The 12,998-nt window shown below is 38.8% G+C and overlaps 1 protein-coding gene across 1 annotated transcript in view; it reads right to left on the minus strand.

Annotated features, from left to right (window-relative positions):
- Positions 1–1,006: 1,006 nt before the first annotated feature.
- Positions 1,007–12,998, minus strand: part of tomm70a (translocase of outer mitochondrial membrane 70 homolog A (S. cerevisiae)) — a 29,988-nt gene continuing 17,996 nt past the window's right edge. The window contains exons 7-12 of the mRNA XM_060833168.1: positions 10,062–10,196; positions 9,515–9,622; positions 8,555–8,671; positions 7,350–7,447; positions 3,777–3,899; positions 1,007–1,240 (exon numbers count right to left, since the gene is read on the minus strand). Of these exons, the coding sequence (XP_060689151.1) occupies positions 1,087–1,240; positions 3,777–3,899; positions 7,350–7,447; positions 8,555–8,671; positions 9,515–9,622; positions 10,062–10,196 (735 nt within the window). The 3' untranslated portion in view covers positions 1,007–1,086. The remainder of the gene's footprint in view (positions 1,241–3,776; positions 3,900–7,349; positions 7,448–8,554; positions 8,672–9,514; positions 9,623–10,061; positions 10,197–12,998) is intronic.

The raw sequence follows: 12,998 nt of genomic DNA on the forward strand, positions 1-12,998 counted from the left end.
CTAGTTCATAACTTTTCCAATGCATTTTCCAACATCTATTAGTTCTTTGTATCACAATTTTTCACTGAAGAGCACATGCTTCCATCAAAGGCCTTTTCCACTTATACATCAAATGTATCAGGCTAGACAAACAGAACTATTCACAAGATCAAAATAAAACTCAATGTGCCTTGGATCTGCGCGCGAATGCGGTAAAACAGGAATGGAGATGCTCCTGTCTCAAAGCCACCCGGCAGCCTCTGCAGTGCCGTCACTTCAGGCACATTTTTTTGCATTACATAAACAGCAAACAATACTGCAAAGCCCATAAGAATCTTCCCATGTCAACATACCCACCTGCTTTTTAAAGCCATCTCTTCCCCCCCCCCCCCCAATCCCCCAAACATAGTGCTGCTTATACAACTTCTTACTGGATACAGCAATTTGATTAGAGCTCTACCGTACAACCATATCCCACTAGACATGCTTAAATGAACACTTTGCAAACAATACTTTCAGCACAGTTAAGCTGAAATGGTTTGGAAAGAATGTAGAGAGCATTATCTCTACCATGTGAAACTAAATACCATATAATGCATACATTTTTGACTTGGACCTTCAGCTCATTTTAAATATTGACATATCATGAAACATATATTGAACATCTAAGATTTAAAAATGCAAAGATAATTGCAATAAAACTTATTGTAAAACATTCTCCCACACAACTGAAAATATGATCTTTATTTTATTTGTTGTACAGTTAACTAGAGCAAGTTTTTACTTTTTAAGGGAGTGCCAATCTTGTGCTGTACAAGACTTTTATTGTTAAAATCATACACCATCCTATATGAGGCTAACCATAAGATTGTTTGTGTGGCCTAATTTGCATTAGTGTATTTTAAAAAAAATGTTCAGTGCCATAAAACTTAATTCTACTTTATAGGCCAATTTGTGTGAATGTTCTGCACATATTCATCAACTTCTCACATAACTATACATAGAACAGAAACGAATATCACGAAGATTTCTGTGGTATTCAACTGTTTATAAAAAGTTATCACAGGCTCAACAGAAGAATAATGGGAATAGCTTTACATTTTCAAATCACAGTGTTGGGGGTTTCAATCCATACTTCTTAGCAACTTCTGTCTGTGCATATGCAGCATCACAAAGCGAATACAGGTGGGCCATCTCCATTTCTGACTTTGCCAGGTTAATGGCCTTGCTAAACATATCGATGGCCTTAGCCAGATTTCCTCTGTAAACAGATTTTAAAACACATTTAAGTTAAGGTGCAAATGCTATGAAAAGGTGGTGCAATTCTGAAAAATAACTTGGACAATATGAGGCTTATTTTCTTGAGGCGCATTTACTTAAATCAAAACCTAAAACTATCAAAGGATTTAATATTTCTCTGAGTCAAATTAGGCTAATTGAATATTTAAGAATACAGACTAATAACTTAATTCAAATAATTATGTTGATAAAAATGTGCTTTGCAAGTACAAAACTAATTACTAATACTCCACAATCATAGAATATCAACATTGTGCAAACAGGCCATTCAGCTTATTGAATTCACAACACCCCAACAAACAGCATCCCATCCAGAACTGTTCCCCCACCCTATCCCTATAACCATACCTCTCCGACCCACCTCACCTGCACATCCCTGGACACTATAGGCAATTTAGCTGGCCAATCCAACTAATCCGCCTAACTTTGGATTGTGAAAATAAACCAGAGCACCAGGAGGAAACCCACGCAGACACGAGGAGTATATGCAAACTCCACATTGCAAGTCGCCCAAAGCCAGAATCAAACCCAGGTCCCTGGCACTGAGGGGCAATAGTGATAACCTTTGAGCCACAGTGCCAGCCACAAAGACAGACAACTCTAATGATGTGCAGGCCTTACTGTGTACTTTGAGCACTATGCAATCACTAGCAAACATCCCACTTCAGACCTCATAATAGAGTCATAATTGGCGGAGATGGTGGACTTAAGACAATGCAAAGCAGTTCCCACAGCAACGCCCTGAGTCTGCACTTTGATCTCCACAACCAACCTCCAATATGCAAGTGCTACTTTAACTGTTCATACTCCTTCAGAGGGACCTCCTTCTTAGTCCTATCCGTAGGCGACTAGATCCTCCTCCTCCTCCACTCCCCACACACACACACACACACACACACACACACACACCCCCCACCACCCACATAAAGTTCCTTTCCGGCTCTGACGTAATGCTCTTAAAGAAACACAAAATCAAAACAACAAGAAACAGAAATCTAGAAATACTTGAAACGATATTTGGCAGTAATTGTGGAGTGAGGTACGGAGTTAACATTTTGAGCCTAATTTGATTCTTCTTCAGAAACCTTGATTCTGGTACTGACAGAAAACACAATCTATGCACTCAATGCTGCAGCATGTTCATTTTCCACAATGCCCCGCCTTATCGACAGAAGTTGCAAAATCTTGAATCTGTTGGACAAGTCCAGGGGATGAGGTCCCTCCATTGCTACCTTCTGGATCTCCATACTGGTCTTTGCTTACACTTATTTCAACTATTCCTGAATTTAAACTAAATCAGGTCCTAGTCTACAGAGTGTTACTCTCTCCGAGGACAGAATGTCCAGGTAACTTTGCCTCTCCATGATGTATTACAATGTCTATATTTTAAATCCAACTCCATCAATTTAAAGCTGAAGTTACTCAACCTGCAGACACATTCATAGTGATGTGGTTGCCATGAAATGCACAGATATCCATAAGTTCCTACATGGTACAGCTACAATACATCATCCACCCGGTCACCTTTATTTCATGTAACTATTTAGTTTTCCAGGTTTTTAATATATTATTAAGCTATTATCTGCAGTTACCTCATCACCTAGTTGTGGAGTTTATGTAGTCACTATAAAAATTTAAAATTCATCTCACTCGTATCAGTTTAAACTACTGCTCCAAGGTTAAAGGTAAAAACAAAAATTATGACAGGGTCCTGCATTATGCAGTCTACTGTAAACTGGTGCACTGAAGAAGTTCTCACTTGCTTTGTCTTTCCTGTAAGAAGCCCAAACCTATATTTTGTGCCTCCATGCTTTGCTAACCATGGCACACCACAACTGCACAATTCAGGTGAGAGTTTAAATATTCAGTTAACCTGGTTGGGTGGCGCACTCACACCAGCAGTCAACACAACATAGAATTAAAGCTTTAGTTGTTCACACATCTACATCGTGGCTGCAGTATTTGCTGTCTGTGACAGGCTGTGTAGAAAGCTTTCTAGCTAAACTTACAGTAACAGCAAAACCTTATCCTGGGATGTCTCTGCAGACTAGGACCAGAGTAGCCAAAGTCAAGAAGACAGCATCACCTCCAAGTTCCCTTTCAAGTCAGAAACGATCCGAACTTATACATATACTGTCATTTGCAATTCACTGACGGATTAAAAATCTGGAATCCTTCAAGACCATAGCAGAAATGTCAAAGAAACTGCAGCAGCTAAATAACACTAGGAATGAGTATCCAACAGAAAACAAAGTTTTTAAAAGAATACATCTAAAATAATGTGCACATCTTATTAAAAAAAATGAACTGTATAAATATCCGCAAGATGAAATTTGGCATTTGTATTTGACAGATGTAGTTCATAGCAGGTTTACAAATTCTGCAACAAATGAATTTTGAGTATTTCCCAAACTCAAACAGTAGAATCACTTTTCTAAGAAGAAATACAATTTTTAAGAGCCAAAATTCTGTGGGAGCAAAAATAGTTAATAAATTACCTCTGGACTTCGATAGTACCCATGGTCTCATACGCAAAATCACATTTATTGTCAATCTCAATAGCCTTGCTGATTAGTTCCAAGCCTTTGTCCAAATCCTGTTTCCACTGAAGCTGAAGTAAACTAAAATAAATGAAGCAAATACCAGGATAGTATCAAAAATTAAGTAGTCAAATAATCATTAGGTAGCACTGAACTTGACTACTGCTAAAAAAAAATTGCACTCTTCTCGGGTTCATTAATTCACAAGAAATAAAAATGTAAAAAGCAAACATTCATACTGAGTGATTTTGATTAGTTGCCAACTGGATTCTGATCGGTAGAGATGTTATCACGGAAGATGCAGCCATTCTTGCTGACTGACAGTTAACTGACAAGGTTTGTTTACATTTCAAACCAGCAGGTTGAGACGGATTGTCAATGCATTGCTGAGAAAGGAACAAGAAAATGGCTCTGTGTTTTAATATACATAACATCTAGGAGATGCAAGAGTACTATACCAACAGCCCAACACATATTGGCTGTCAGCCTATTTTTCTGCACCAAAATTATTTAGCAAGTTCTAACCAATTATGGAATCGCATCTAATGTCAAACATTATGCTTTTTGGAGTTTTGCAATCAGGGTTATTTAAGCATAGCCAATACTTGGTTACTGCAAGACTTTGAGATGAACGGCTTATATACCCAGTGTAATGCCATGGAAATTCAGAGGCTACATTACTCATTTATGTGACAAATAGAATGTCGTTTTGACTGAGGTAACAGCCTCTTAAGCTGAGCACATCACTTGTGTTGCTACTGAATAGTAGCAATATGAAAAGCCAGCTTCACTTGGTGCTTAAATGTTTAAGGTATCTTATCCTATAGAGGGTAATCAGAGGATTTACTGTGCACTCTGACATAGAACATAGAACATAGAAGGATACAGCGCAGTACAGGCCCTTCGGCCCTCGATGTTGCGCCGACCGAATCCTACCTAACCTATACTAGCCCAATAACTTCCAAATGCCTATCCAATGCCCGCTTAAATGACCATAAAGAAGGAGAGTTCACCACTGATACGGGCAGGGCATTCCATGAACTCTCAACCCGCTGTGTGAAGAATCTACCCCTAACATCTGTCCTATACCTACCACCCCTTAATTTAAAGCTATGTCCCCTAGTAACACCTGACTCCATTAGCGGTAAAAGGTTCTTAGTATCTACCCTATCTAAACCCCTAATCATCTTATACACTTCTATCAGATCTCCCCTAAACCTTCTCTTCTCCAATGAGAACAGCCCCAAGTGCCTCAGCCTTTCCTCATAAGATTTTCCTACCATTCCAGGCAACATCCTGGTAAACCTCCTCTGCACTCGTTCTAAAGCTTCCACATCCTTCCTATAGTATGGCGACCAAAACTGCACACAATACTCCAGATGAGGCCGCACCAGAGTCTTATACAACTGCAACATGACCTCAGGACTCCGGAACTCAATTCCTCTGCCAATAAAGCCCAGTACACCATATGCCTTCCTCACAGCACTATTTACCTGGGTGGCAACTTTCAGAGATCTGTGTACATGGACACCAAGATCCCTCTGCTCATCCACACTACCAAGTAGCCTACCATTAGCCCAGTAATCCATCATCTTGTTATTCCTCAGGCTTGTTAATTAATCTGCATGATACACCTTAAGAAATGATCTAATCAAGGTGGCAATTATCCTGCAGGATGGTTTTAACTGTGACTTACTTTAGCATTAAGCTTGTGCAGTGCACAAATGGCTCAGATGCTACTTACCAGGTTTCCAAAAAGGAAAACCATAAAACATAAGAACAGAAGCACCAGGAGCAGAAGCAGGTAATTCAGCCCCTTGAGCCAGCTTTTCCATCTAATATGATCATAGCTAATCTCATCTCGGCCTCAACTCCACTTTCATGTCCGTTCTCTGTAACCCTTCAATTTATTACTAATTACAGTCAAAAATTAAAAATAACACATGTAACTGAAGGAATCCTAATGTATATGTTGACTAGTGATGGTAAGGTTGCAGTGGGTTTACCTATAGCATAGGAACTGCAGTGGTTCAAGGTGGCAGCTCACCACCCATAGGCACTAAATGCTGGCTCAGGCAGTAACAACCATGTCCCACATGAATAAGAAAAATGAGAGAGAGACAGTTGCAGAGAACATTGGCTGATTTTTCAACTAGGACATCAAAGCAAGTGACATCATTCCATTGATCGATTTCAAAGGTGAATTTGAGTGGAGGATGGAGCCCATTAAGAAATGCAAGGAGATTCTTTAGTGCAGCTGATTAAGTGCCAATCCAAAGACATTTCTCAAATAACATGGCATATATGTTGCATTGCCAACATGTGGCTAGGTATATAGGCAGTGTGCTCCAAAGGACTGGCAGATTATATCAAATATCATGTCCTTTTGGCTATTTGCAACAGCAAAGTATTGACCATAGGCAGCCAGCTAGTGCTTCCAAAACTCAAAAGAGAGTCCATCATTAGATGCGATTCCGTGATTAGACAACAAAGGAAAGAAGTGGTGTAGCGATAATGTCACTGGACTAGCAATCCAGAATCCCAAGCTAATATTGTGGGGACATGGATTTAAATCCCACCATGGCAGATAGTGAAGTTTGAATTCGATAAAATCTGGATTACAGTCTGACATAAAAGTGCTCACATAACCACTGTCAATAGTTATAAAAATCCATCTGGTTCACTAGTTCACTAATGTCCTTTAGGGAAGGAAATCTGCCATCCTTACCTGGCTTGGCCTACATGTGACACCTGACGCACAGCAATGTGGTTGACCCTTATCCCCACTCTGGACAATCAGACAATAAATGCTGGCCCAGCCCAGCTACATCCCATGAAAGAATCAAAAAATAATTTGCCAAAAAAATGTTAAGCATCTGATGAATTATGCAGAGGAATGTAAGAACACACATGCTTGTGCACTACATATATTGCATACTACATTTACCAATACATACTACAAACAGAAATAACATTAATATAAACAATGTCATGTGTCCTGGGCTCAAAGGCAGGACCTTATTGTCAGATAATACTGCACTCAGAGCCATTCTCTCACAAGTTTATGCTAACAATGATTTGTGATTGCCTTTCAATCTCAGGGGCAGGGCAAAGAAAAAAAGAGCCAAGTCTCCCTTGGGCAGAACTGGAATGAAACAGATGTTATTCTGAACCATTTGCTAGTCATTGGGCTAACTGAGTGAACCAATCCCCATTAACATTTATAGCTCATCTAAAGTCTGAGAAGCTATTGCCCTGAATACTTTCGCAGACAAACTCAACATAAAACTGTATATAAAAATTCAAACTCCAATTAATTTTAGTTTTATAGGTCTCATTAGAGGTTCTCTGTAATGTTTTCTTGTGCAATCATTAGTTCCTTTCCTGGATACTTGCAGAGTATTATTTTGTTTTCACTTTTCCATAATGTAGCAGAGGATTAATTGGGAGAGTTACACAACATACTTGACTCTGATATCCAAGATAGTATAGGCAAAATTACTGGCTTTAATCTAATTACAGATCACTTACCCTTTGTGAACATATGTTGTTGCATTATCTGGTTCCAGTTCAATACATTTATCGTACATTTCATCTGCTTTGCTAAAATGTTGCTGGTCAGTTAAAGCCTAGGACAAACATTTTTGGTCAAATGTTTTATTTTTTTTAATCTTACATGCATCTAAATACAACTTAGCACAGATTAAATTTCAGAATAAAAACCAAAAGAACTGCAGATGTTGGAAATCAGATAAAAAACACACTGCTGGATCTATGGAGTTCTGAAGGGTCACAGCACCCGATACGTTAACTCTGACTTCGCTTCACAGATGCTGCCAGACCGGTTGAGTTTTTCCAGCAATTTCTGTTTTGTTAAAGTTCAGAATGCTAGTGAAGCCAAATGAGAATGTACTAATATAACAATAGCCACATTTTCATGCCATTCCAAATAGTTACGTTCTTTTGAGGCTTGGTCATTGGTACTATGTACAAAACACTTCAGTCAATTTGTGTATAACAAGATACTAAACAGCCACATGCCAAATTAGTTGGTCTGATGGCATTAATTAATGCATAAAGTATCAGCCAGAACACCAGAAACCTCCCCAGTCTTTAATCAATATGTGATTGTTTACTTCCATTTGACAAATGGGGTACAATACAATAGATTTGAATGGCTTGATAATTTGGCCAAGACTCTGACAGTGTCCTTTAAAAAAATTGGAGGCTTGAATGAGACAACAGTCATTGTTTGTACCTTATAAAGATGAACTAAGTGGGTTCAGTGCCTTTTCTATGGATGCTTTATGACCTTAAGAAGAAGCAAACTTTTACATTCTTACTTCAACAATTTAAAGAATGTAAAAGTTAATGAAACAAATTTGCTGGTTTTGCAATTCAGAAAAATCTTCAGATACTGAATGTTCAATTCTCAAGCGATAGTTGAGGGGGTAGTCAATTAGCTCAAGTGGCTGGATGGCTGGTTTGTGATGCATAGTGATGCCACCAGCATGGATTCATTTCCCACACCTGTTGAAGTTGCCTTGAAGGACTTCCCAACCTTTCTGCTCATCTGGAGTGACTCTCAGGCTAAACTACCACCAATCGCTCTCTCTCTCTCTACAATGAGTATGCAGCCCTTTGGTCTACAAAGATTATGGTGACTTTCCCTTTACCTGAGTTCTTTAAAACACACGGTGAGCGCAGATAGCAAATGCTGAGTGCTGAAGGCTTACCTGAGCATACAATGCATAACCCTCTGCACATTTGGGAAAATTTTTAATAACATCTTCAAATCCTTTTACAGCCACTTGGATCTGCAAAGGATTGCTTCCAGTGTAGGCCTGACGATACTGGAGTAAAACACACAACACAATGCATTTCAGTTGAAAGGTGATCCAACGGAGTTGAAAACATTTTTGTTGAGGTGATTTTTTTTCCTCTTACATCTATAAAGATCAATTGTATTTAAGATTTAAATGTGTCAAGCTGATGGCTGTTTGCATTAAATTTTACAGCGCCTTCCACAAAGTATAATGTATTTCCACATGATTGGACTTATTTCCTGGCTTTCTAGATGCTTTGTGTATAGATTACACTGAGTAAAACAATAACCAAACTCAATCACTTAAATTAAGTCTGCTGACACACCGAATACAATTATCAAGATCAACAGCTACTATGCACATTGGCATTAGGTCAATTGAAAATATTTAAATGTTAGTTCAATGGATCATAATAAGCCAGTGAACCTTGGCAAGAAGTGTGGCTAAAGACAACATCTTGAATAACAGCTCATGATCAACATCTGGAAGCCTGCAAAATGTTCAACAATATAAAGGCATGTTACTTACTGCTGAATAACACATCAAGGTTCCACAACATAGAGAAAAGGTTGATACGGTAGAGCAGGAGATGGACCAACCGTTACAAGAGTTAATGAACGGTGAGGCAAACTAGAATGTCCAACAGCATCCAGACAAAACCGGTTATTGATCTTCCAGACATGATACAATCATCAATAGCAAACCCTGATCAAATCCTAACCAATCTTAAAGGGATAGTGCACTATGCACCGACCAGCAACGAGTCAGTTAGAGATATTGCTCTGCTTGTTTTTTTTGCAGCTGTACTGTGCAATAAAGCAGTCACTGGCAGTGTATTTTTCTGAACAATATTAGAACAAGACTGCTTACCAATGCAAAACATTTCTGGGCCTGAGCCAGAGCGGAATCTGGTCGCAGTCTAATGCATTCATCAAAATCTTCAACAGCCTCTTCAACATTGTCAAGTAAAATCTTCAGCTGTAAACAAAATTTAGCATTAATGCATAATCATACAATCCACACTGACCTCAGAATTAAGGCACCCTACAGTGTTCTCTCCATTCTCTCATTCCTTCAACATTTCTGAATAGAAAAAGGAACAAAGGGAGAGGGGGGAAGAAAGGTTCCAGCCCATTTGTTCATTCCCAAACAGCTTTACCTACCCACTTTTGATTGAGAATGTTTAATGGAAGGCACGACTAACAGCTTTGTAATCTCTATCTGTAAAGTGTATTCAAGTCAGGATATTCAACAAATGCAATCATGTCAATAACCCGAATGGAAATTTAAAAAATTCGAATTGTTGCAATAAAATTGAGTGCGAGATTCACTTCTTCAATCAATGAGACATTTGCTGGGTGCAATAGTTACCAGAAGACAATTCTTTCAGATTGATTCAGGAAACCACAGCTCTTACCTGTCCTCGGTGATGATACACATCAGCATTTTGTGGGTCAATATCAGCAGCCATGTTGAAATCTTGTGTACTCAGCTGAGATTGCTGTTGCTGCATATACATGCTCCCACGCTTAATCAATGCATTGGCACGCAGCTGAAGAACAAAAACAGTAACACATCCCTCTCATTATGCACGTGGTATTTGAGAGACATCTCACATGCTTACACTAGCTATCCAGATTTTGATTGCCATTAAGGCCATGCTGTTACTCCCTGTTTCAGCAAGTGGTCAAGAATTCTGGCTTTATACAAGGAAAACAAAGGAAAATATAATATTCAATGGATGATTAATATGATATTTAAGGAAGTGATGAGAAGTCAGGTCTACTTTCTTTTTGAACAATCTTACTAATCCAGTTAACACAATTACCACAAGTTGCACTGAATTGGACTAACTTCAATGCAGCTGCTTTTGCATGCAACATACTTTGACAGAGGTTGACTAAGTTGGGGCTATTTTCCTTTGAGAATTAGAGGCTCAGGGGTGACCTTACAGGGGTTTATAAAATCATAGGGCTCATGAATAGGTTGAATAGCCAAAGTCTTTTTCCCAGGACAAGGGAGTCCAAAACTAGAGGGCATAGCTTTAAGGTGAGAGGGGAAAGATACCAAAGGGACAGCTTTTTTTCATGCAGAGGCATAGTGCATCTAAGGAATGAGCTGTCAGAGCAAGTGGAGGTGACTGGTACAATTACATTTAAAAGACATCTGTATCGGTACACAAATTGGAAGAGTTTAGATGGATATGGACCACATGCTGGCAAATAGGACTAGATTAATTTAGGTATCTGGTCGGCATGGACTGAAGGCTCTGTTTCTGCGCTGTACTACTCCATTTCTCGAAGTACCAGTTTCATATTGTGATACAATAGAGGTACAGCTGATCTTTCTCGTAACAGTCTCTCAGACCCAGACCACAGGAAGATGCTGCTTTGAAAAGCAAAGGGAAATGTATTGAGTTAGCTCCAAATAGAATACCGATAGGCAATGTTCTCTGTTTAGAGATTAAACTTGTGGAGATTCAAGAACCAAGGAGTTAAGAGAGTGCCTTACAAATGGAGATCTGACTGAGGTGACTGTCAAAGTAAAACTGGAAAATTCTGCAAGAAATGGCAGGGGAAAAGAGCCTCTGAAAAATACTAAGAATTTTTGTCTGTTTTATAGCCATGTGGACTCCATGCTTTTTTTAAATTCATTTAGGGATTTGAACTTTGCTGACTAGGTCAGAATTTATTGCCCATCGCTAAAGCCATTGAGAAGGTGGTGGTGAGCTGCTTCTTGACCATTTTGACTACGAGCAAATCTCTCTCAACTGTATACTATTGTCACATCACTTCTGCCAGTAGTGAATAGGTCTGTCCTATTCAGTAAAAGGATGGTGCTTGAAACCTAAAATAAGTAGCTGCTAGGATAGGTCTGCAGAAGATTGAGAGGGTATCAAAAAAAGGGGAAAACACATTGGTCCTCATACTTGCCAAGCTGCCTGCTGCTGATGTATCCATCAATGACTGTAATTGCAAGGAGTGACCACTGCCAAGTGGGACAGATTTCAAACATATCCACCAAGTCGGGACTTAATATCCAGGAAATTCAATGGACTATCAGCAGCAGTATTGTATAATTTGTTACCGAATTTCAGAAGTATAACTATGTCAGGCTGTTTCTTGTCTAGTCCATGAGACAACTCTTCCAATTTGGCACTGGCCCCCAGATGTTAGTAAGGAGGACTTTGCAGGATTAGTGCTGAGTTTGTCGTTTTTTCCTGATGACCAGGCCAATGACAGATGGTCTATACAGTTTTATTCCTTTGAGGTTCTTTACCAGTTTGATACAACTGAGAGTCTTGCTACGCCATTTCAGAGGGATTTAAGAAACAGTTTGCTGTGGTCTGGAGTCATACATGAGGAGAAGTGATTTCCTTCCCTAAAGGATTTTAGTGAACCAAAATGCTCTTATGATGGCTGACAATAGTTTCATGGTCATCAGATAACTTGACTTCAAAACAAATCCAAATTCCACTATCCATCATGGCAGGCTTCAAACCTGGATCCCTGGTACGCAGTCTGCGTCTCTGGATTACTAATCCAATGACAACATTATTACACCATCACATTATTTGCCAAATGTGACATATTTTACAAACACGTCATTAAGGATCTTGGCTGTGGTCATTAGTCAATGGAAAAAGCAACTTCCAGTAGTATAGTTAACAGACTACTAAATAATGCAAACCAATGAAAATTTTAAATTTATTAATAAAAGTCTTAAACATGAAATTATGTTGAGAGATTCTTTCTGGTAATCACTAAGAAATTCAAGTCTCATTCTAAACATTACAGATCTCTGAGGGCACTTCAAGTCAAATATTCAAATCCGGAAATAATAAATGAGTATCAGTGATGATGACAGTTGTGACTGCTGGATTGATGGAAAAGTCCATCTTAGTTTAGTAATGGCTTTAAGAAGGAGTCATATCAGCAATGTGGTTGACTCTGAGTCTCCTGATATGCTTTAGCAAGCTACTCAGTTGCCAAAATGGTGACTCAATACCTTTATGAACGCAGTTGGGATGGCTGACACATTCTGGCATTGCCAAGAATGCTTACATACCATTAATGAGGTTTTTTATAAAATGACTGTAAAACACAATCACTTGAAATGAACCCGCACAATTTAAATTTAAAAAAACATCAGAAATGACAAAATATGTTGTGCTTCCTGCTCTGGATCATTTGTTAGGATGTAGGCTTCTTCATAAGAATAGTAATGCCAGATTAGGGGATTCCCCAATGGTTAGGGGAGTTTGAATATATGCTATAGATAAAATTCAAAATGATTGCACACATTTGGGAATCAATTTCACATCATAAATTTATGATTTAAGAGTGAACACACA

This window comes from Hemiscyllium ocellatum, chromosome 12 (assembly GCF_020745735.1).
Source record: "Hemiscyllium ocellatum isolate sHemOce1 chromosome 12, sHemOce1.pat.X.cur, whole genome shotgun sequence".
NCBI classification, from domain to species: Eukaryota; Metazoa; Chordata; class Chondrichthyes; order Orectolobiformes; family Hemiscylliidae; genus Hemiscyllium; species Hemiscyllium ocellatum.